At 44.4% G+C, this 26,472-nt stretch overlaps 2 protein-coding genes across 2 annotated transcripts in view; both read right to left on the reverse strand.

Moving 5' to 3' along the window:
* Positions 1-26,472, reverse strand: part of LOC308078728 (NACHT, LRR and PYD domains-containing protein 1b allele 1-like) — a 496,405-nt gene that overhangs the window by 259,561 nt on the left and 210,372 nt on the right. The gene's annotated exons all lie outside the window — the stretch shown is intronic.
* Positions 1-26,472, reverse strand: part of LOC308078259 (NACHT, LRR and PYD domains-containing protein 1-like) — a gene marked incomplete at its 3' end in the record, with an annotated part of 58,272 nt that overhangs the window by 16,828 nt on the left and 14,972 nt on the right. Inside the window, exons 5-9 of the mRNA XM_080419380.1 lie at positions 26,171-26,220; positions 21,780-23,622; positions 14,936-15,112; positions 14,441-14,611; positions 14,124-14,297 (exon numbers count right to left, since the gene is read on the reverse strand). Coding sequence (XP_080275506.1) covers positions 14,124-14,297; positions 14,441-14,611; positions 14,936-15,112; positions 21,780-23,622; positions 26,171-26,220 — 2,415 coding nt within the window. The remainder of the gene's footprint in view (positions 1-14,123; positions 14,298-14,440; positions 14,612-14,935; positions 15,113-21,779; positions 23,623-26,170; positions 26,221-26,472) is intronic.

Raw genomic sequence — 26,472 nt, forward strand, 5'->3', positions numbered from 1 at the left:
AGAGGCCACGCCCATTTCCGCCATTCTGACAATATCTTACGACATTTTGCTCAAAACACAGTTTTTGTTGTTACTCATACAGATCTTTCCACAACTGACACAAATCAGTGCATATTATTTCTGTGGTCATGTGATCAACCTGCATCTGCATCTACTTTTCAGATTCCATTCTGATCGGCTATGATTGGCTTTCAACGTTTTCAGGAGGGGCCTGTTTAAAAAATAAAATGCAAATCATGAATGCAGCGTCCAATAGACGTGAAACTTTGCAAGCACACTCCTAGTAGGCCAAGGAAGAATCTCCACCCCCATTATTTTTATTGTCCTCATGGTGGTGCTATAACAGCTTGCAACACAGCCCTGGGTAGGCAACCTGTCCTGGCGGGGATCTGCGCTCTGAGGAACACATCCTTCTTGTTTTTCCTCTGTGATTATTTTCCCTGACCCAACTTCTCCTCTTCTCTCCAGTACAATGAATCCTGAGCCGAGTTGTGGCAGCCAGCGGAGCCCGCACCACTCCAGCACTCCTATTTGCTTACGTACTGTATATGCATTTGGGCTTCACCAATGTCACACCTCCTCTTTGCTGTGCACTTGGGTCACACTCACAAGCCCTAACATGCTCATTATGGGTTGTGATCAGGAGTTTGAATAGGAGTTTCAAAGAACATTGTTCTCTGGTTGCAGTGGGATTTGCAAGCCATATAAATTATATTTACATTTAGCACTCAAACACTACGGAGCCCCTAATGTTGATTTTTTTTTCTAAAGTTGTGGACACACAGATCTGGGGGACTGCCCGCTGGTCTGACCTACCCCCATATTCCGACCGGTCGGACTATGATTTAAACATCTGATTTACGCCCTGTTTACTCCACGTATATTAGACTGTTTCTGACATGCTTAAATAAACCAACAGTTTTATTTAAAAAACATAGCCTAAGCTACTCCTGCACTTCTGTTATTAAAATAATTGGGTCCTGGATGATGCCCATTTATGATTAAGTGTGTTGAAGTGTGTGTTGACAAAAGCCAGCAGTTAAAGGCACTTCACACCCCATCAGATGTGCAACCCAACCCCCGTCTGGGCTCTCCATTTTAAATTCAATTTCAACTTGTCCCTTAATGGAGTGAAAGATCAAACGCAGATAGAAACAAATAAATCAGGGCATTCCTTGGAAAAGTTACAAAGAAAACTAAAACTAAATATAGTACATTTCTAACTACTATGCACACGTACGCCTAACTAAAATTAATCAAACATCAAACTAAATATGAATATTTCATAACGCTGGTCTGCAGTGGTCGGAGCGTGTCTGCCGTGTGCACGCAGATTTAGTGTCCCCCCAGTTAAACAATCACCACTACACCACTGCTAAACTCTAAAGCTAAATTATATCATTTAGAATGGAAAATAATCATCACCACTTCCCCTTGTCTAGGCTATGACATAGCCTATTCTGTTGATATAGGCGACAGGCTTTGAGCTGAGGGCTAGTCTGAGATAGGCTAGAGAAGAGTAATCAGTCAGGCTATGCATGTGAATAATCATAACGTTTCACTGTGACTGAAAATGTGGGCGTAAAGCCAGAGAGAGAGAGAGAGAGAGAGAGAGAGAGAGAATAATAAAATGCAATCAAATGGACATAAGATAGATAGGCTAGGATATTTTCCATAATCCGCCCCTATTCTGTTTGAGGTTGTTCCACATACGTGTTTCTCAACTTTTACTAACCATTAATGGTCTCATAGGACAACAAGAAGGGATGGGAATAGGCCTATAGAAAATGTGTCATCATGGTAAATCTATGGCTTAGGCTTACCTGTGCTCATTTACGCATGGCACAAGCACAGCAGTGCTCTATAACCCACCTACTCTACATTCAGCGTGTGCATGGACGCAGGTCAGCCTCTCCTCCATCTAAACATTAAAAAAAAATGTTTCTAAACAATAAAAACAAAACAAATATATAATAATATTTCCATGGTAACCAGACGTTGATCGCCTGGGTTTACTCGTGGAGCGATTGATTGATTGTCTGTCTTCAAATGAGAAGCAGTGCCGTTCCAAAGCAAGAATGCAGGCATTGACGTTATTATTACAACATGAGAAAATTAAAACCTGTGTCTTACAGCATAGGCTACCAACTTATAATGACGTGTTGAAATGTGTTAAAGCTCTGAAGTATCCCACTGTTCCATAAATTAGTGCCAATAATTCACCATTTCCTCAGTTACAACTTTTCCCTACAATTGGTCTTTTTATTAATTAAACCTTTATTTAACCAGGTGACTCTCATTGATATTAAGGTTTAATCATTATCATCATTGATTAAGCTCTGGACTAGCCCAGCAGAAACACTGACCTCACATTACCAGGCTTTCACAGCAACATCGTAAAATGCACATGAAAAGCAACCATTACAGTTCATAAAGGACCTAAAATATAAATAATTAAACACAGCTAAAAGCAGACATAGGAACAGTAGAACACTCACAGAATCCAATACCTAAACGATAAACATGGAAACAATAAACAGCGTTTCAGCACCATGGACAGGACAGCAGCCTGGGTCTGTCTGGTGTATCTGCATTGTATCGTCTGTCGTCTCACGAGGTGACAGGTGAGATGCGGACTGACAGAGAATGGGATACAGTGGTCGGACTAAACTAAAGCAATATGTAACATCGCAGTTACATATTGTAGCCTATTCCCTTTGTTATTATATTGAAGGCTACTGTCTGGTTTCTTCCTCAATAGACCTATATGGTGGACAATATGCAATTAAAACTCACACAATATTTTGTGGGTTTGAGAGACGTGAGTGAGAGACATAGGCTAGTGAGTGTGAGTGAGAGACGTAGGCTATGCTGACCAAGTGTGCTGCTTGGGCACTGCAGGCTGAAAGCACTTGTAGCTTACTGTACACACATGACAAAACACATGAAAGTTACAAATTCCTGTTTAGTTGGCCATGATCACTGGAATGTAAGGGTCTTCAGGTAAGCCAACGGCTCTCTGCTCTAGTGCTGGTGTTTGTGCATTGTCGTTTTAACTTATTTCAAAATGTTAGGCCAAGTGTATATTGCCTAACTTAAGAGTGACACGCTGCATGGCAGCGCAGCTAGGGACGTACCGTAGGTAGGCCAACAAGTAACTAGGGCTACTGTAGGCCTACGTCTTAACCAAGTGCGTAAAGACGCACACATTACATTACATTACAGTCATTTAGTAGACACTTTTATCCAAAACGACTTACAATAAGTGCATTCAACATAGGTAGGGAACGAAACTACTAATCACCAGAAGTCTTAAGTGTATTTTCTGCAAAAACAAGCAACTAAGAGTATACCTAGCCCTAAGGTAAAAGTGCAATATATCAGCTACCTACTTTCTTAAACAGATGAGACAAATAGCAAAATCAAATGAGCAAGAGCTAAAACAAATAAGTGTATCGACTAAACAAGATACAATAAAACAATACAACAATAAAACAAGAGTTCGTACAACTAGTTAACAACAACTAGGCAAGGCGAAGAGGAAGGGTAGTGTTTCCTGAAGAGGTGGGTTTTCAGCCTGCAGCGAAAGATGGGCAAGTGACTCTGCTGTCCTGACATCAGTGGGGAGTTCATTCCACCACTGTGGGGCTAGAACCGGAAAAAGTTGTGACCGTGTAGATCGGCCAGAAGGACCCTTGAGTGACGAGGCAATCAGTCGCCCCGAGGTGGCAGACCGAAGTGGTCGGGCAGGGGTGTAAGCATCGACCATAGCCCGGAGGTAAGGAGGAGCTGTTCCTTTCACTGCCCTATAGGCTACCACCAGGGTTTAAAACTGGATGCGAGCCGCTACGGGGAGCCAGTGTAGAGAACGGAGAAGGATAGTTGTGTGGGAGAACTTGGGGCGGTTGAACACCAGACGAGCCGCAGCTTTCTGAACAAGCTCCAGAGGTCTGATGGCAGATGCCGGAGCACCAGCAAGGAGGGAGTTGCAGTAGTCCAGGCGGGAGATGACAAGAGCCTGGATGAGCACCTGGGCTGCCTTCTCCGTGAGGAAGGGACACATGACATCTCATATCCCCTAAATAAATGCATTGACTCCAAGTTTTAGAATAGGTTTTCAGGTTCCTTTATTTATTTTTAAATCATTTCATGGGCAGGCACTGGCTTATCTTTGTGAACTATTGCAGCCCTATACCCCGGTCAAAGCTATGAGATCTGCTGACATGCGGTTGCTGGTTGTACCCAAAACCAGACAAACATGCAGAGGTGACAACACTTTTGTTGCTGCTGCCCCAAGGCTCTTGAACAGCCGGTCTCTTCACATTAGATCGACACAGTCCATTGAGGCTTCTAAACCCTTACTCATGCTTTTTTATTGCTTTCATGTCTCATGTATGAATTGAAATCAGTTATGGTGACTGAAAACTTTGAGACCTTGAACAGAGAAGGGGGAGAGGACGCTGGCGCTGGCTGTTCGCCACTTCTTCAACGGAACTAGTCTAGGGATATATATTTTTTATATTTTGGTAACTTTTTTGCACACCAGCAAGCTATTTCTTCACATCGCTGATGCTGCAGACTGCAAGTTGTCTACAAGTTGGAGAGTCTCTGTGCGGCTGGTTTAGCTTACTTGTCATTCTCCTACATCGGCTGTCGACGGGTCAGCGTCCCGCTGTCGGCAGCCACACTGCTCGGACGTTCCTATCCCTGTCCAGCGCTACTGTGAGGATCTGTCCCCCAGCCCCGGAGCAGTTAGGCCTCGTCACCTGGGACTGCAACCTCCACAGCCAAGACAGCTGTCAGCTAGCCTCCCCACAACCAACAAGTGGCTAATAGCTGCAGCGAAGCTACTGTTCCAGTCCTCCACTTTTTCCGGCTTGGATTACTTCCACCACAAGCCAGCGCTACTGTGAGGTTCAATCCCGGGCAGCCCTTGTCTCCAGTGCGGTTGGGCTTCGTTGCCTGGGACCGCTACCTCCACAGCTAGCTGGCTGCCAGCTAGCAGCGCCCCAGCGCACTCCGGTTAGCCTGGCTAACAGCTAACAACAGGATTTACTGATTATCTGCCTGACCGGCATGATGCCGAAATATTCCATCTCACTGGAACTTAATAATCACACCATTCGAGCATGTGTTTCAGTCATCAAACAACTACGACTTCTTCGCCGACCACGTTATATTCACAGAAGCACCCGTCGACAGTTTGTATATTCTCAGCCTGGTCACTACATCCCATCCATCTGCTCAGCTGAGCGCACCCGTCGCAACTGTCCTACATCATCAGAACGCTGCCGCTTCTGGAGCTTGTAGCACTGGAAACACCGCAAGAGCACTACAGACCAAGCAGCAGAATGGAAAACGTGGAGTGGATGTCAGTGTACTTTGACCTCTACTGACATTCATCACTTCACCAACAGTAAAATTTGAATTTTCAACACACAATCCCTCACACTTAAATCATCACTCATCAATGACCATATTCTGGACAAGGGCTTAGACCTCATGTAACTTACGGAGACCTGGCACCAGCCTGAGGTTTATTAAACCCTGAATAAAGCCTGTCCTCCCAGCTATAGTTACATTCAGAAAGCTCGCAGCACTGGTCGGATGGGTGGCGGTTTGCATTTTTCCCCCCCTCCCCCTCCCTTCACCATCCTCATTTGGATGACTTGCAATTAAATGTGAACCACATTTCCACATGACAATACTACTCATCTACCATCCACACAAAACTCAAACCAAATTCAGTTTTTATCTCGGAAATACATGACCTTCTCACTGACACACACACACACACACACACACACACACACACGATCTCTCAAGCTCTCCCTCTCTCTCATACACATACTACTGACACAATACTGTAGGCACACACCTGATTTATGCATTTTCTACCGAGGATGTGTGTATGGCCAACTGGTCGACCATCTCTCCCACCAGGTCATCAGGGCTCTTGCTGCCAATCTCCAGTATTGAGAAGCTGCTGGCAGTTAAAGAGGATTCCATGCTCTCCCATTCCATCATGAACTGCTTAAATTGTAGCTTATAGTCATTCATCACTGGGCTGTCTGGATAACCTAACTCCCACTCTTCAGGTAAATGCTCATAGTGAGATGGCTTTCACCGAGGACGGTCGCACCTTTTCACCGCTCCTGATTTCCACACCGCGCTCTATTCTTCAACGGCGAAAACAACACCTACGCCTCAAAAGGATCATCACTACCAGCAACAACCTGGTGCTGTTCTACGCTGCTATATTGCAAGGATTAATATTTATCGAATCCCACAATGTGCAGCTTCAACGGAGAGCGTGTGCAAACGGAGATTTACCGCAAGACGCGGCGACGTTACTTTTTAAAGTTTTCGGCGCGAGTAAATCGGTACAAACACGGAGAAGGACACCAAACCAGCTGGACGGCCTTACAGTAAGAAAGATTATTTGGTTGAGTCTAATGTTGTCGGGAAATGTACATTCTAATCCCGGCCCACCGACCGTGAAGAGCACCACGGAGACTCCCTATGATCACCACTACAATGTAAGCAACATCACAGCTGATTTCAAACGCGACGGAAGCGCCCGACAAGGTCCGGACCACAACATGCAGACAAATAACTTTGTTTGGCAACGGCCCACCTCACCTGATAAGAAAGAACCCCAGCAAAGAGCTGGAGAAACAAGGATGGATTATTTGTCCCGGTTAACGTCTGTGCTGGCTCCAAATCCTGCATTCTCAAGCAGACCACCGCCTGAAGGAATGTGGGTGACGAGACAAGGGCTTCCCCAACAGCAGCGTCATCAAGAGGATTTCCTCCTGCGACACACGGGCCCAAGACAACCACAGGGTTTCTCTCAGAGGGAAACACAGGAAAACAGTGTTTTTCCCCCTGTTTCTGCCATCTCCTGGCACCACCGCTTAACGTCGACGCGGGACAACAGCTTCACCCCTCCCCCACCCCCACCCCCCCTCCTCCTCCACCACCACCACCACCAGTGGATACCAGGACAACCGCATAGTATCCCACCAAGAGGAATGCTGGGAAACGGAGTTCCTTTCCCTGTTTTCCAAGCGGTCACTGGTCATCTACATGGTTTTCCATTGTGGGATCGGCGTGGAAACTTCTGCCTCACCCCTCCCCCACCCCCCTCCCCCACTGCCCTGCTGCAATCACAAAGCCCCCACCCCCCTCCCCCGATCACACCCCCCCTCCCCCCCTCCCCCCACCCCATCCCCCACAGCAGGACAGAGGAAGGTCTGGCAGTCCCCCCTGCAGAGACCACGAAACCAGCTGATCAGGTTTTAACCCAAACCCCCCTACCCCCCCGCCCATCAGCGACCCCCCCCACCGACCTCCCAGAGCCTGTAAGGGACAATGGTTACTACTCAACTGAAGACATGGATGGCCTTTTTTCTACTAGAGGTACTCACATTGTTCACTTGAATGTTAACAGTCTTAAAAACCCTGAAAAAATGTCTGAACTGAGATCCATGTTTGGAAGTGGCAAGGTAGACATTATTTCATTCTCAGAAACTAAGTTGGATAATTCCATCAAAGACTTTGAGATTGAAATAAAGGGCTACAATGTCATCAGAAAAGACAGAAATCTCTCTGGGGGTGGGGTTTGCATCTATGTGAGATCAGACATTAATTACGATGTGATCCCAGATATGGATAACAACCCCACTGAATCGGTCTGGGTCAAAATTTTATACCCACATGCAAAACCACTGATAATTGGCGCCATCTACAGACCCCCAGATCAAAATGCTTTTTATGACTTGATTGAGGATCATGTGGCGGGTTTAGGAAACTCTGAGACGGTTTTAATTGGTGACTTTAACACCTGTGTTCTGAAGAAAGACTCAGCTACCTTTAAGTCCCTCAGAAAGTTCTGTGACCTGCACAGCTTTACCCAGCTGATAAAGCATTTTACAAGGGTAGGCATTGCTTCTCAATCAATCATAGACCTAGTGTTGACAACGGACCAATCCAGAATTTCCAAGAGTGGAGTGATTGAGTGTAGCTTAAGTGATCACAATATCATTTTCTGCACACGGAAGATTCACGGACCTGGAGCTTATTGTCACAGGACAATCAGCTGCAGGTCTATGAAACACTACTCAAGTGATCTTCTAACAACAGCTCTTGGTAAAATGGACTGGTCCCATGTCTTAAATTGCACCTCTGTGGAGGAGTCCTGGTCCTGTTTCAAAAAAGCTTTTTTGTGTGTACTTGATAACATCGCACCCACAAAGGTGGTGAGGGTCAAAGCTAGCACAGAACCTTGGATGAAGGGTGACATTTTGAATGCCATCAAACTCAGGAACAAAAGCTACTCCGAGCTCAGGAAAAACAAAAGTGAGCAGCTACTTGAAAAGTGCAGAAATCTACGAAATGTAGTTACTAAATTGATCAGAAATGCCAAAAAGAATTTCTTAAATGAGAACATAGAGGCAAACAAAAGCCACCCACAAAAACTGTGGGAGGCACTAAAACAATTAGGCTGCAACGGAAAGATTCAGACTAAATCTACAAACATTTGCATTATTTCAAGTGGCTCGCTCACTACCGACAAGCAATTGGTAGCGGACTGTTTTAACAGTTTCTTCACCACAGTTGCAACCCAGTTGGTAAGCAAACTCCCTCAGCATTCAGGTCTGTATGGCCCCGACCACATTCAAGCTCACTATGAGAAACTAGGGGCTAAAAAAGATTCCTTCTTTTTCAAACCTGTATTGACTGTTGATGTGCAAAACAAACTCCTCGCCCTACAGCCAAACAAGGCCACCGGCCTTGACAACATCCCCACCAGATTCCTCAGAGACGCAGCGGTCTCCATTGCTCCCATAGTAGCCCACATTACAAACTTATCCATCAGTCAGTGTCACGTCCCACAAGAATTCAAGTTGGCAAGAGTAATCCCTCTATTTAAAAAAGGAAGCAAACTAGATCCTGGCAACTATAGGCCTGTTTCCATCCTTTGTTCCATCTCAAAGGTTATAGAGCGATCAATCCAAGAACAAATCAACAGCTACCTCAGCGAGCGTAAACTGTTGTTTGAATTCCAATCAGGCTTCAGAACATCCCACTCCACTGACACATGCCTACTATATTTGACCGACTACATCAAACGTGAGGTAGACTCGGGCAAATACTGTGGCATGGTCATGCTGGACCTCCAAAAGGCGTTTGACACTGTAAACCACGCAATTCTACTTGATAAGCTGAGGGCGATTGGTTTTGATTGCACATCACTAAATTGGATGAGATCTTACTTGGAGGGTAGAGAACAAGTGGTTGACATCAACGGAACCATGTCCTCATCCCTCCCGGTGAGCTGCGGGGTTCCTCAAGGCAGCATTCTAGGGCCGTTACTGTTCCTTCTATACATTAACGACATGAATGCTGCCTGTAACTGCAAACTGTTCCTGTTCGCTGATGACTCGGCACTCCTGATCTCGGGTGAGGACAAGTTGCAAGTTGAGGAAGCTCTCAGCTCTGAACTCTCAAAAATCCGTACCTGGCTTACCGATAACAAACTGTCTCTACACCTTGGGAAAACTGAATCCATCCTATTTGGGACCAAACATTCCCTCAGTAAAATGAAGGTAAATGACTTCAAGGTCAAAGTCGATGACACAATCATCACTAGCAAAGAAGAGATTACCTATTTGGGATGTATTCTGGACAAATACCTGTCAGGTGAAAGCATGGCAACAAAGGTGGTCAAAGGAGTAAACCAGAGAACCAGATTTATGGGCAGAGTTTCCTCTTTTGTCAACCCTCAGGCCCTCAGGACCCTCTCAGGGGCCCTGATTCAGCCCCTTTTTGACTATGCTAGCTCCTCTTGGTACTCCAACACCTCAGTGTCACTGCAGACTAAGCTTCAAACCTCCCAAAACAAACTGATCCGACTACTTCTCGGACTGGGGCCCATGACCCACCTCTCTCCCATTCACTTTGCCAGCCTAGGCTGGCTCAGGGTGGAAGACAGGGTTAAACAACTAAAAATGGGTCTGGTCTTCAAAATTGTAAATGCAGATTTGCCCGATATGCCCCCTATACCCGCATATCTGTATAAATACCTCGAAAAAGTTAGTGACACCCACAGCCACGAAACTAGAGGGAGCGTAAACAACAATCTGGTACCACCCACCCATAAAACAAACATGGGCAAATTCTCCTTCTATAGCACAGCCACCAAGGAATGGAATAGTCTAACCCCATCCCTCAAAAAATGCAGTTCGCTGGGCTCATTCAAAACTGCCCTAAAAACCCATCTTTCTGGAGGCCGAAAGAGGAGCTAGTACCAGTTTCCCTGTAGACAGACGACCCCCCCCCTCCTCTTTTTGTACATATTTTGTATTTCCTCATGCTTTTTTTGTATATAATTTTTTATTTTTCCATGCTTCCCCCCCCCCTTTCTTTTTGTACATATATTTTTAAATGCTTTTTTTGTACATAGTGGTACTTTTTCTGTATTATCTGTATTTTCATGTTGATTTTTGAACTGTTTGGTTGCTACTATATATGTCTATGAAATTAACTCAAGGACCCCAACGGAAACAAGTCCGCAAGGACTTTTTTGGCCGGACCTTTTAGACAAAAGCATTATAAATGTAACTGTGTTGTTTTACATTCTTTTGCCTAATAAAAATTTCAATCAATCAATCAATCAATCAAACATCACTCTGCACTACATCTGCCAATGTCACAATCCTCGGTGACGTGAACATCCAGGTTGATAACCCTTCCTCCCCTTCGCATCTGAGTTTCTACAACTACTGGACTGTCTCAACCTTACACAACACGTCCAAGTCCCCACAGAAGGGGCACACATTAGACCTGGTCATCACGACTCCGCCCCTATTAGCAATCTGGTAGCCTATGAATTGGGAGTGTTCGACCACAAGGTAATTTCCATGGAACTGCCATTTCCTCCCCACACCAAACCCCAGTACCACTTCAGAAACCTTAAACATATCAACCCAGAGACCTTGACTTTGGACCTCCATCATTTCTCCTCTGCTACCCATTCATCAGCAAATGAATCGGTGGCCTTCTACAATAAATCCCTGACCAGTCTCCTGGATATTCACGCCCCAGTACAAACAAGAACAGTCACCTTTTCACGTTCAGCTCCATGGTTCACCAGCGAGCTGCGGAAAATGAAGGCAGCTGGGCGTGTCCTTGAACAGCGTCTGAAGGCCTCAGGACTCACGGTTCACACAATGGCCTATAGGGAACATCAAAAGGCCTACTCTAAGTCCCTCAGAGATGCACAATCCAAATTCTACTCCAACATCATCAATAATAGTCCCGGCAACTCAAAGCAGCTTTTTTCAACCATAAATCACGTTCTAAAACCTCAAACCCCTACAAACAGAGTAAACACAGCAGAACAGTGCAAAACTTTGTTGTGTTCTTGAGAACAAAAGTTGACACTATCCATTCCTCCCTCTCCGGCCCCTCCATCTGCCCCGACTGTCGTCCCATAACCTGGGGCTTCCGAGCCTCTCTGCTGCTTTTCTCCCACCACACAGCAAGAGGTTGAGGACACCATCAGTCCGATGAAGCCTTCCACCTGCACCCTGGACCACATCCAAGCCATAAGCCCCTTGAAAAACCCACCCTAGACCCGGATGTCCATGCCAACTACAGGCCCATCTCCAGCCTCCCCATTCCTCTCCAATGTGTTGGAGAACGTAGTCGCCACCCAACTGCAAGACCACCTAAACGGCTTCCGCTCCACCCACAGCACTAAAACAGCACTGTTCAGGGTCACAAACGACATACTCATGGCAGCTGGCGCCGGCTCCCCTTCCTTCCTCATCCTCCTGGATCTCACTGCAGCCTTCGACACAGTCGATCCTCCTAAACCGCCTCCAGCACCATCGAACTCTGTGACTCTACCCTGGACTGTTTCCGGTCCTACCTATCCGGAAGAACCGAGTGCGTCTCCTTGGGAGGTGCTAAATCCCGGACCCAACCCGTCACCTGTGGTGTCCCCCAAGGATCTGTACTCGGCCCACCCTCTTCACTCTGTATATGCCCCCCCTCGGCCATCTCATCAGCAGGAATGGAATATCTTTCCATTGCTATGCTGATGACACACACTCTACATAAAAATTCATCTGTCATCACCAACCTGGGAGTTAGAATGGACCCCTACCTCAACTCTGCGACCCACATCAAACACCATTGCAAAAGTGGATGGGGGGGGGTCTTTCGATGACATGATCTCCTGGATCTGTTTGACCACAGGGCCATCTAGTCACTTGATTCGACTAGATTCTAGTCGAACCCCCCCCCCCCCCCTTGGCAGTGAATGAGTTAACCCACCAATGCATCCACGGTAATGGTGGGTTACCCTTACCTTAAAGAACTGCTCAAGCCACAGGCCTCCACTCGCAGCCTCCGCTCTGGAAACACTAACCGGCTCCAAGTCCCCCCTACCAAGCTCCGCACCATGGGTGACTGAGCGTTCTGCTCAGCTGCCCCGCTACTGTGGAACTCACACCCGGACCAGCTAAGAGCTCCACAGTCTGTCGATACATTTAAGAGAGGACTACAGACTCTCCTTTTTAATAAAGCATTCGTTTAGCTATTCATGTTTTAACCCCTTGCTTTTTTCTTTGCAAATTTTTATCCTATGATTTTGTAACCCCATTTTTTCACCCAGTGCCAATTGTCTAAGTAATCCTGTGCGCTAAACTCACTCTGCCAACATAGGGAGAGCCCAGAGCTGAACTCATGCCTCCTTCAATGCATGAGGGCTAACAAGCCTTCTTATCACCCGACGGAGGGGAGTATCCCCGGTAGGACGTAGCGCGTACGAAGGAACACGTTATTCCCACCAGTTCCTTTCCCTCCATCAGGCGCCCCGTCTGACCAGGGGGAGGCAGTATAGAGACCAGGATTACTGCACGTTTTTGTGAGGGTACCTACCCTAGGGGACACAGGGAAAACATGCAAACTCCACACAGAAAGGCCCTTTCGCCAACCCCACCTAGGGTATGGGCACTGATGACGCGGAGGAGAGGACAACCCCTTGCTTTTTTTAATACATTTTTTAAGACCCTCAATTTTTTTAGATGGTTTTATGCAAATGTTTGTATTCTGTACTGTAGTACTTTTTGTTTCAAATGGAAACAGGTTTGTTTCAAATGTAAAGTGCAATACAAATACAACGTATTATTATGATTATGTATGTCTTGTGCTCATGTGGGTATACTGTATGTATATTGGTACATGCATATTTTGATGTGTTCTTTCTGTGCAGCACGTTGGTCAATCTCTGGTTGTTTTTAGGTGCTCGAGTAAAGAAAATGATGGCCAGAAACCGCTTATCAGGCTGATTGTCAGACTGCGAGTAGTTTTGCATAGCCAGACAATCGATAATTATAGGTGACAGGAGGAGCAACATATTCTAACTCCCAAATATTACTATAGTGACTTCAAGGGACTAATGAAACTAAACGGCAAACGTTTCATGTCACTGGGGTCCCCTTCACGATATTTGACGCCGTCCTGGTCACTTCCGCACTCCTGGAATGTGCCGCTCTCAAACCCAAGACGTAAAAGGGTGGCGGCTCAGCAAAAAAAAACAGTTAAAACGACAGAGGCGAGCCGTCTGAAGAGGACTGGAGCCATGAGAGGCACCGCTGAGCGAGCGGTTGGGGACAAATGACAAAATGAAAGCCTGGACTGTTAACAGTAACATAAATACTGTCCAGGGGGCTGCTGGAATAGCGCTATATCGCATAAAACACATATACAGCCAACCCCCCCCCCCCCCCCCCCCCATATGGTTTTTGACCACATGTCGCCTCAAGAATCTGGTGGCAGCTGTCGATAGCTTCCTTTTTCCTCCAGGTAGTGTAGCCCCTGTTCATTTAAATGTGAACTTCCAAACTAGGCTTCCAACTGTAAGGCTTGGTTTCAGAGCAGGTCTTGGAACATTCTAGATTGGCTGTCAGTTTCCAGACTTGGAGCACGTAGACAATCTCTGGTGGCATTTGAAGAGGGGTTAGCAAGACAGTTTGCCTTGGTACAGTAGTTTAGCTTTTCAGCAGCTACATATGGGTTGGGTTCTATGGACACAGTTTAAGTCTACTTACTTAAGAGTCTCTAGTGCCCATTGTGGATTATCCTGTCCACCAGAAGGCAGTGTCAGTCCAGAACCTCCTGGGTGGTTGAAGCTCAGGTTCAGATGTTTCAGATGGTGGGGGTTGTAACTCAGAGCTGAAGCCAGAGAACAACAGCCTTCCTCTGAGATGAGACAATGTGACAACCTACAGAGAAATTAAGACTTCAACAAACTGCTAATGGTGTTCAAGTAGAGATCAACACAGAGAGAAAACATTTAATGTACGGAAATGGAAATGATTTCAATGGAAATGATTGCAAATCTATTTGAATTAAAACTATTATTCACCCAAGAGTCTGTAGTCTACAGTTGTGACTTTTCAGTCCATCACATATAAACTTCAGTCCTGAATCCAGTAAGTTGTTAAAACCTAGGTCCAATTCCCTCAGACAGGAGTTAGACCTGAGAATTGAGCTGATCTCTTCGCAGGATTTATCTGAGAGGTTACAGCCTCTCAGCCTGGAGACAAACCGAAAGGATGGAAATGCATGTTCTGTTATCACTCCCATACCCAAAATGTGTTAAAAGTCTGACATATAATGGTGAAAAGAGTATTTAAATTAATTTGGTGATGTCACTATCTGATGTTTTATAAAAAATCAACTAATATCAAAACAGCCAATAGCATATATCAGGATTAATACATATTGGGATTTGGGGATAGGTGACGATAGCTCTGATGGCTGCTTAGACATTTTATAAATATGTCAACGTTTCATTTTCAATGGACATTGTTTAAGAAATCCTGTTGCATTGTTACTCTGCAGATGCAGGACAACTGACCTGAGAATCTGCAGTCTACAATTTGGACTCTTCAATCCAGCAACAATGCGCTCCAGACATCCTAAACCCTGTAGGTTGTTGTTACTCAGGTCGAGCTCTATCAGATGGGAGGGATTAGAGCTGAGAGCTGAGGCCACAACTTCATATTGTGTCAGTTGGAGGTTGGCACCAACAAGTCTGTAAATAGAGATGGAAGGGAAAAACTGTCCATAACATTTGATACAGCATCACACTACAACACTATTACATAACATGTATTAGGAAGGTGTATTCTCCCTGGGGTGTCAGCATGAACACAGGAGTCGGAGATGTCAGTCAACTCTTTACAGGAGATATTCTTCCTTTGGCACAAAACCCTTTGTGCTACCTATTATGCTATGATACATAAACATGTGAACATAGTATGTGCTAATACCAACTACAGTTGCTTTTACTTGTGTTATGAAAGTGTCATAACACCCATGTTTGTGTAAATGTCTGCTCTTTCTGTGTAAATGTGATACAATACCACAAAGAAAGGAGTATTCAAAAAGTTGTATTTCTTTGCATTTCATATGAAAGTAGAGAATCATAGCTCTAAAATGTTGATGCATGTCAGCTGTCAGCTATGTTGAAAACCTCACTTATTTTATCACAATTTACAGAACATAAGGAGAGAATGCAAAGTTGTGTTTCTAAAAGTCATTGAGTGTGAATATAGGACAATTAGAATCACTGAGATTTGTTGAGAATTAGGAGCAAGGAAGACCTCTGCATGTTGTGTGACTCTTGCATATTAAAGAGAGAGTGAAAAAAAACACTCCATGTCTTGGCAAGAAGACACTGCGGTAAACTCAAATTGTATTTCATAGGATTAATTAAGGAATACGTCTGAGTTGCAGCTCTGGGATCTTTGCATGCATCCCAATAAACAACTAAACGGATTTGGAATAGCGCAAATAACAGAGTCGGCATAATGTATAGAGGGTACCCGCGTCCGTAAAATCCCATTTGGGGACAGTGCCAGCTGCCTTGTGCATAATTAACAGGTAGTGGCTAGCGTGTAGTGCCAAGGGATAGCGCAGGGCGCAAGATAGGGCCCCAAGAGTTATAGTGAAGAATAGAATGTGCGTGGACAGTTTCACGCCTTGGGTTCATGATTAGTGGCATTTTGTGTAGAATAGGCCAGTCTCGCAAACCTTAATAATAATAATAATAATAATAATAATAATAATAATTAATTGTATTTACAATCACGTTAAATTTGTAAAAATCTCAAAGTGCTACAATAAACATTTGCATAAAAACCATCATCTAAAAAAGCTGTAACAAAACATTCAAAACATGAGGGCATAAAGCCTAGAGCAGTGGTTCTCAACCTGTGGTACGAGCCCCCCTCTGGTGGTACGCAGTGGAGTCACCCAAAAAAGAAAAAAAAAAGACAAAAGTGGAGTGAAATTTATATTTATACTACAGGTAGTTCTTCTGACCAAGCAATTGTTTGAAATAGACTCTCTAGCCGTGCTGAAATGAACATGACAGTCAGCACACAAGCCGTTAAGATTTGAGAACGGATTAATCACATTTAGAAATATCATCGGTTATGCTGATTAGACGCTGTTTCTGCAGAGCAGCACCAAGCAGCCCTCAGTGTTGCCAGATTTTGCGAGAGAAATAAGCAACCAGGTCTATGAAACAAAAATAAGCAACTTAGGCCACATGAGCACTTAAAACCTATGCTAACTTTTGCAGCAAGCCTAAGCAAGTACACTTTAGAAACAAGCCCCAAAAAAACACAACCCACAACAACCAACATTTTACAAGAAACTTTACAGAACAACAAGCCCAAAGTCGCTTATAATACGTGGACATGGCAACACTGGCAGCGCTGCTGTAGGCTAAGCGGCTAGGCTAGCACTTTTGCATGGGAAGTTCACAGATGTAGTAGCTAAATCTGTCATTAAAAAAATTTGAATTTCAATCGAATATTTGAGTTACAATGAGATTAAGCTAACAGTTAAATCTTGTTTCTCTGCGTGGTATTTATTCAGTTTGGGAAAGTTGTCTGACTCTGTCACACATGACATCCATCTGAATGGGTCTGGAGTCTGGACTGGCTGAGTAAAGGGGACCAGTTATCTCCGTCGGACCCAGTGTATTTCAGGAAAATAACAGATAACACTCAAGTGGCAAAAAGCCACTCTTAATATGACGCGAAAACTGGAATTAAACTGGAGTGGTGTGGGCGGAGGAAGAGCCTACAGACACTGACAGTGGTATGTAAAAAATGCATGATGAAACCCTTGCAGCTCATACGGCATCTAACAATCAAACACAGTGCTGCCTGAAAGACAAACCACTTCATTTCTTAACAAGATAAACTGAATCAGGCCAAGTCCATGAAAACCTCTGTATCACCTGTGGCTAATTTAACACATATCTGCCAGCTGTGTGTGTGTTAGGGTTGCCAACTTTCAGAAATGGAAAAACGGGACACATGCACGCGCGCGCAGCACGGTTTTGCGGTTCTGGGCGGATTGGGTTAATTTTTTTCGCGGTTCTGGGCGGATTGGGTTCGTTTTTTTCCCCGTTTTTGGTTTCTTTATTTTGGTTTTAGGGTTAGGATTAGGAGTTAGGTTAGGGTTATGTTATTTAATTCATATTTTTGCCTGATTTTACCAATTTATTATCACAAAAAACAATTTCTGCCTAATAAAATATTCAAACAAAATGGGTTTATACTAATGTATTTTGTGGATTATATTAGACAACTACTAACAACTACATAAGAGTTATTCTTTAAATGGGCACACTATTTAATTATATTGATTAATATATATAAGAGTTATTCTTTAAATGGGCACACTATTTAATTATATTGATTAATATATATAAGAGTTATTCTTTAAATGGGCACACTATTTAATTATATTGATTAATATATATTAAATAAATGTTTATTTATTAGACTTGAAAAACTCAACATTAATAAACAATCAACCATATTAGTCTACTGAAATAGCCTAGACTATGCCCACATCAGCAGCCAATATGTAGGCTGCCAAGGCAGGGCAGGTAAATAGAAATACTGACATCTTGTTAAAAAACACAACCAGATAAATAAGATGTAATATCCCATACCGAATCGATCTCAGGAGATGTTTTAGTAATGAAGAACTGTGACACTTGGCAGCGCAGCCTAGGGCAGAACGTATCCTAGCAACGTGAAAGCGCTAACTCTCATTGGTCGTGTTATGAGTAATGAGCCAATGAGCTGCTGAGCGCACTCCCAGACAATGGCTTCATAGCCAGCGTTGCCAAGTCTGCTAATTTCGCCCAACTTCCCTGGAACAAAATTTGGCTTGTTTTTGGCTTGTTTTTGTAGGTCGGCTGGCTCATTTCTCTCACTATACTTGGCAACAACACTGACTGACACCCGGACTGAGCTCTCACTCACACAGAGAAGAGACAGGACGGGCGGCTGCCCCGTCTCGTTTGTGTGTGTGGGTGTGAGTGAGAAATACTCTCTCTCATATAAAAATCGCGCCGTCATTCCACGACCCCAAAATACGGAACATAGTGCGTCCCGTAACAGTTCAATACGGAACACGTCTTTTAGTTTCCAAATAAGGAACGATTCCGTATTTTACGGGACGGTTGGCAACCCTAGTGTGTGTGTGTGTGTGTGTGTGTGTGTGTGTGTGTGTGTGTGTGTGTGTGTGTGTGTGTGTGTGTGTGTGTGTGTGTGTGTCTGTCTGTCTGTCTGTGGCTCGGTCTGTCTGTGGCTCGTCTGTCTGTCTGTCTGTCTGTGGCATTGTGTGACAAATGCGGGAGTTAAAGGAGTAGTTAATCAAAAAATTACTTATTTTCTACACACCCCATGAAGCCTTGAATTCATGGAGATCTTTTGTTTTTGTTGCATTCCTGAGACAATAATTTGATGACCGGCGGAGTCGGTCCTATTGAATACATTTGCCTCCTGTGTTAACTGTGCATAACTGAATAGGATGGGGTAGGTCTACGCACCTATGTTTTAATATCAGTTATTATGGTGGTACTTGGAGAGCCAGATATTTCTCTTTTTTTTTTTGTAAAAAGGTTGAGAACCACTGGCCTAGAGGTAAAACCAGTGTAGCTAAACAAAAATGTTTAGGTAGGTTAAAAAGGTAGTTAGAAAGATCTTAAAAGATTCAACAGACTGGGGTGCTCTCAGGTGGTCAGGAAGAGCATTCCACAGTCTTCTGTTCGGCCGGGGCGGCCGAACAGAAGACCCGGTTGCATGAAATCATTTTGTGTAAAATAGGCCACTCCTGCAAACCTTGGAAGCCAGTAGCAGCCAATTGGAATGGAACATCTGACAGATCCGTCTTGATCGTTGACTACAGAGATAATGTGTGCAGATCAGCATGAGGTTTTGATAAAATCTGAAGGAGTAGCAGTAAAAATTTGTTTTGAAATATGTGGGCTTAAGGTTCTTCATTAGCCAACTGGGAGTGTGCATGCGTTTTTTTCCCGGCAATTGGTTCAACTGTGCTAGTGGCACATCGTGCTCCCTCAAACTTTCAAAGCCAATCATAGTCAATCGGAATGAAATCAAAATAATCTGACCAATCTTGATCACATCACTTCAGAGTATGGTGTACCAATGTGGGTACACCATATGGCAGTCTCTCAAATGAGACCATGAAGGAACTTTGGAAGACAATCATTGCCAATCAGAATGAAAAAACTAAAAAAACATGTCTTGACAGATATATCTTGATCAGTGGCGCCTGGCCCACGTAGAAGAAGAGAGCGTGTGCTCCCCTACACTACCAGGGGGGTTGCCGGGCTGGCGGCCTCCCCAGCGGGCTTTGGTTGGAATATCACTGTTTGCTGAGTTTTTAAGTGTTGCCAAGTCTGCCTGGTTGCTTGTTTCTCTCGTATACCTGGCAACACTGTCTGCACCAAGTCTGCTTCTTAAGCAATGCATTTGGACATGTATTCATAGACCTGGTTGCTTATTTCTCTCTCGCATTGTAACTTGCAACACTGGTTTCACGTTGAAAACAGAAAATACAAAGAAACGGTTGACTTATAAAACGGTTGTTTTAGATGTTTGGACGTTGGAGGGACCTTCTGACATTGGGGAGTACAAAATATACAGAATTAACTGGCCGCCGTGTCGGCTGTAAATTTACTTGAGTAAAAGTACAAAAGTATAAAATGTACTTAAAGTATCAAATTAAAAGTACTCATTATGCAGAATGTCCCATTTCAAGTTTTCAAATATATAAAAATCCTCTGAAAATAGCAGATCTGTGAGCTTGTAGATCTCAGGTGCGCCTGGTCTTGATCACATGACCATAGAGATAATGGCCCTCATTTATCAACGCGGTGCAGCCCAAATAATGGGCGTAGGGCGAGATCACCGCACCTTTCGGCATTTATCAATATATCCTGACGTGGGCTTCATCCTACCATACGCTGAGATCTCACGTCTGGTCGAGACCAGTTGTTGACGTTGGCTGCGCCCGTTTATTCCATTCTAGACCTGCGGAGCAGCATTGTCTGACTGTCTGACAGGCATCTGGACACATAATCCACTCATAAATGTATATCTACACACTAATAATTAATCCCTGTGAAAATATAACATTTTATAAAGTAATTTAAACAAACTGCTTTAACAGTCATTCAGTTGCATTGGCTATTTTAAAATAGCAGATCTGCAAGCTCAAAAACGGGTCGCATCGCGACGCGTTGTGAGCTTGTAGATCTGCTATTTTCAAAATATACGAGCGCTTTTGCGTCGGGACTCGGGAGTCCCGCAGTCGGGACTGCCGACGATCTTTTCATGGACAGTGAGGTGTACAAACTTACAGTAGCTTGTCCTATGTTATGGAGTTATGTCATAGAGAGTTTTGAAGACTACAACCTGGCTGGGTTAAGGATATAAACCCGACGCTCCAATCTCTTAATAACGTGGCTGACCGAAACCACTGCCGCCCGTCCGAGTCTCACGGGGAATATCCTACATGACTGCTTGTGCACTGCTCGGTATGGGTTAAATAAATTAATATACAAACGTATTCCATTCATGGCGATGTGATTGGTATCATAATATGTCATTCATGTAGGCTACAAGCCTACGTGACAAAGATTGTACCGCTACGGTACGGATTACAATACATGAAAAACACAGCTGGGCGGGCGTGTGTGTGTGTGTGTGTGAGAGAGAGAGAGAGAGAGAGAGAGAGAGGGGGGGGCGTGTGCGTGTGCGTGTGTGGCGAGGCAGGCGGGGGAAACTCTTTCTCATTGGCTTTTGATGTCTTTGGTCGTATTCTGGTCCTTCTTCATGTCGTAAAATCGGGGCATTTGAGAATATTTAAGGGCGTGTTATTTAAATGACGCTAGGTTCCAGCCGTGACATTTATCAAGCCTGGGACCAAATGTAGGCTCGGATCAGCTGTGTAGGATTCGTTGATAAATGTGACTTCGACGTTGGTGTACGGCCGAATATAAGGAAAAATATACGCCGGTTTATACGCTGCGTTGATAAATGAGGGCCAGTATGTGCCAATTGGCGCAAGGGACAGAGGGGAAAACAGTCTCAGGCCTTCGCCTGTCCTCCCTGTGGAGACCAATATGTGAACGCTAGTGAGTGTGTGTGTGTGTGTGTGTGTGTGTGTGTGTGTGTGTGTGTGTGTGTGTGTGTGTGTGTGTGTGTGTGTGTGTGTGTGTGTGTGTGTGTGTGTGTGTGCGTGTCCTTGAGTGTGCAAGCGTGTGTGTGAGTGTATGTATGTATGTATGTATGTGTGTGTGTGCATGCATGCGTGCATGATGTCCCCTGATCTAATATGTTGATATTAACATGGCGGCTAACCTAGCCTTTCTGCAGTTCCTCACAGCAGGAATCAGTCTTCTTCGCCCTAAGTCTGTTGATATGTTGTATTTCTGCAGGTCCAACTCATCCAGAACCTCCTCTGACATCTGCAGCATGTAGGCCAGAGCTGAACACTGGATCAGAGAGAGTTCCTTCCCTGATCTGTTCTCTGACTGCAGGTACTGCTGGATCTCCTGCTGTATTGAGTCCTTCATCTCCACCAAACAGTGGAAGATGTTGATACATCTGTCAGAAGACACGCTGACTGCTTGCATCTCTTTCAGGTTGTCGATGGCTCTCTGGGTCTCCTCTGAACTGTTCTCTGTCTGACCCAGCAGGTTGCCTAAGAGTCCCCGGTTGGCCTCCAATGAGAGACCATGAAGGAAACGGACAAAGAGGTCCAGATGGCCACTTTCACTCTGCAGGGATTTTTCCATAACAGCCTTCAGGAAGTCAGACAGGGAACCTTCACTGTTATAACCTTCCATGTATGTCTTCAGGACCTCCATGTTCCTCTGTGTGAAACAGTGGTAAAGGTAGATTGCAGCCAGAAACTCCTGTATGCTCAGATGAACAAAGCAGTAGACCGTTTTTTGGAAGAGCACCCCGTCTTGTTTGAAGAATGCTGTGCACAAGCCTGAGTAGAGCAAGTCCTCGTTCACATCAAGTCCACTATCTTCCAGGTCTTTCTGGTCGAACACGATGTTGCCCTTGTTCAGTTGATCAAACGCCAGCCTGCCCAGCTTCAGAAGAACTTCAGCTTCAGCCTCTATGAGTTTCTCTTTATTTGATTCATATTTCCCACTGTACTTAATCTTCTTCCTCTTTGTCTCAGCCATCAGGAAGTGACAGTACATCTCAGTCATGGTGCTCGGCAGCTTGTCTGTCACCCCCCTGTCAAGATACAAGTTCTGCACAACGATGGAGGTGATCCAACAGAAGACTGGGATTTCGCACATTGTGTAGAGATTCTTTGATGCCTTCATGAGTGAGATGATTGAGTTGGCCAGGTTTGTATCACTGAACTTCATCCTAAAGAACTCCTCCTTCTGGTCATTGGTGAACCCTCGCACTTCTGTCAACCTGTCAACAAAGTCCTCATGGATCTGTTCAGCTGCTGCAGGTCGTGTGGTTATCCAGATGTGAGCAGAGGGAAGCAGTTCCCCTTTGATGAGGTTTTCCAGGATCACTTCCACTGGAAACGGCTTAGTCAGGTCTGAGAAGTCATCCGGGAAGTCACGAGTCTTGAGGTCCAATTGTATTTTTTTTTCATCCAGGCCATCAAAAACAAATAGAACTTTGAAGGGGCTGCTGTCGTAGTCTTCTGCCATCTGCAATGTATTGAGGATGTCATTGAGATCTTCTTTCTTAATACATTCGGTTTCCTTGATGCATCTGTGAATTAGGTCGGCCAAACAAAAGCTTTCTCCGTCGAGCTGATTTAACTGGCGGAACGTGAACGGGAATATAAGGTGTGGACCTTGGGGACACTGCTTGTTGGCCCAGTCATGGACAAACTTGTGTACAAGGAAAGTTTTGCCAATTCCTGCTATACCAACAGTCAGCACGGTTCTATTCTCTGTTCCAGAAGGGTCTTCAAATATTTCACTGAGTTTGACTGTTTTTTCCTCTCGCATCTTATTAATCTCCATCTGTCTGACCTCATGATGTCTGTGAATGTCTCTGAAGTTAATGTCTACATTGTAGAGTGAAATGTAGACTTTGTCAAACATCATCTTACGCTCGTGGTCCAATTTGATATGCTGATATGTCTTGTGAAACTTTTTTTGAAGCATGTCTTCATGGTCAGTAATGAGAAACCCAAATACTTTCACCGACAAATCTGTAATGAACGAAGCAAATATCTGGTTAAGAGCCTTGGTCATAAAGAAAGACCTACATAGACTAAGGGCTCTTTCCATGAGTGCAGTTGATCTTAAAGGGGAATTTTGGACTAGCCTTTTTCTTACCTTTATATGATGTTATTATATCCTAGGACGAGTGGTACAGTAGAACATGTTCATAACTCCATACAGTAGTGATGTGCGGGTCGGGTTTTTTCATGACCCGCCCCGCCCCAACCCGCGACGGAACGCGACCCGCCTCAACCCGCCCCGCGAACCCATATATAAATCTATGGCTCAACCCGCCCCGCGACCCGCGGTGGGAATATATATATATATTATATAGCGCTCTTTTAAGTACCCAAAGTCCCTTTAAATGTCTACAGTATAGCACAACATTGTCATGGGCTGAATAAACAAGCATGTTGGTCAAAATAGGGTTTTTTTTTTTTTTTTGTTGTGGAGAGCGGCTGACCCGCTCACCCTCAGCCCGCATAATTGCCTCTGAAATCCTGACTCGACCCACCCGCGCCGCGGGTTGACCCGCGGGTCCCGCGGGTTACGGGTCGACCCGCTCATCACTACCATACAGACATTTTACATTTACCGCAGCTAAAAACACGGTCCATGCTCTAGATTATTTAGTAGTATTAGGGGGCGGCCATAGCTGAGTGGTTAGTGAGCCCGCCTAGGGAGCCAGAGGCCCTGGTTGCCCCAGGTACGATTCCAGGCCAGAACAGCATATGTGTCGATGAAATGAAATTTGTCCCTGAGCAAGACTCTTAACCCCTAATTGCTCACAGACCCTCATTGGAAACAAGCCCGCAAGGACTTTCATGAACGTCCTGTGAAAAGGAATTATCCTTTAATTAGATAGTATTTTAATAGCTTTTTCTTTTCTTTTTTTTTAGATCTGACTTTCATAATGACACTCTCCACGGTGTGTGTCTTGAATGCGCCCTTCCATACTATTTACATCCTGACTTGGATGACTTCACGGGTGAAATCTTGTCTCACGAGACTTCCAAAAGGGCACATTCAAGACAAACACCGTGGAGAGTGTTCTGTCATTGTGAACGTCAGAAAATTGTCTACTGTACCACTCGTCCCAGTATATAATAACATCATATAAAGGTAGGAAAAATGCTAGTCCGAAATTCCCCATTAACATGAGGTGTAGTCTGGAGAACTGCTATCTTACACAGAGAGGCAGCATGCACTCCAGCTGGCATTGACTCCAGTGTTTGTGAAAAACCTGATGACCCATGTTATTCCAGCATGATTTGCCAAGTCCATGCAGGAATTATACATGTTATAACTATTGAAATATTAATCACATTAAAAAGTTTTCATGTATTTCTTTTTAAAGAATAAAAAATATATATATTCTCTGATCATTGCTATGGAGTGCTTATGCAGTCACATGTGTTTGCTTGTCTCTCCAGCTCTTAACTAAACAGAAAATACATTTTCAGGTGAGAGAACTCATACAAGATACAGGATAAAACTACATAAAAAAACGAAAAATATTGTTCCTGTTAGAAACAATGTGGGCTCGCTTTAAAGCCAAAAAACTGTAGTTATAAAAAGTACAAATTCTGTTTGACTTGGTATCTCTGTCTTTGTGTTGTGTGTGAGTGCACACTTACCTCCGGTTGATCAGATCGGGAGCACCTGTTATCATTCTCCCAATTGTCATCAGTTAAACACCTGCTTGAATAGCTGATGGTAGTAAGGGGCAGGAGGGGTATAGGGGGCAGGAGTGATGGGTGCGGGGTGCTTCCCCCTGGCTCCAGTGAGCTTGTAGATTAGCTAATTACTATGGTTTAAAGTGTGTGTGTGTGTGTGTGTGTGTGTGTGTGTGTGTGTGTGTGTGTGTGTGTGTGTGTGTGTGTGTGTGTGTGTGTGTGTGTGTGTGTGTGTGTGTGAGAGAGAGAGGGGGTATGGGGTGTGGGGGTGGAGGGAGTTGTGTGGGGTTATGTTGACCAATACACACCATTAGTGTTAAATTGGAGCAAAATGATTGCCATCAAAATTTCACCCATTTACACACCGATGGCGGAGGAAACCATGCAAGGCACCTGCTCATCGGGAGCAATTAGGGGTTCAGCATCTTGCTCATTTGTGGGCCCACAAATAGTGAAGATATCTATAGTGGGCTCGCTGCTGCAGCGAGCCCACTATAAAGCGGAAGTGATTTAACAAATAAATTAACAGACAAAAGTAGAACTAGAACACATGATATTTGTGGTGTTCTCTCCTAATCGCATGAAATTTGTAACCCACCTGAAAATATATATATATTTGTTCATTAAAGAGCTAGAGAGATGGGGAGACCCCTATTACTGAACCAAACCTCTATGCTATGCTTACTATCACAATATAGAGGTTTAACTTTTGTTTAACAATACACCTTTTTCTTTTAACCAAGAAATATAGCTTACAGCTCCTTTAATTGACAGCAATGAAGGTAATTTGAATTGTATTTCACAGGTAGCTAGTAGACCTAAGACTAAATGAAATGTCTTCAATTTAAACAGCACTCACCTGGGGCTGCAGCCGCTGAACTGAGTGGTGGAGGAACAGGGTGAGCGTCCCTGCAGTGAGATGCAATACCTTTATACTAACCATATATAAATCTACCTTTTCTGTATTAATAATACATTGCTCTATAGCAGTGGTTCTTAAGATGTGGGTCGGGACCCCTAGGGGGGTCCCCAAATGATTTTGGGGGGTCCCCAGATTTGCTTAATGCACAACATTGTTTTCTCACTCAACAGTAAACAAACCAACATACAGTATACGTGTATACCGGGTATCTGCATATTTCTAAACGTAAGGACTTTTAA

This window comes from Gymnoscopelus braueri, assembly GCF_963280865.1.
Source record: "Gymnoscopelus braueri genome assembly, chromosome: 22".
NCBI classification, from domain to species: Eukaryota; Metazoa; Chordata; class Actinopteri; order Myctophiformes; family Myctophidae; genus Gymnoscopelus; species Gymnoscopelus braueri.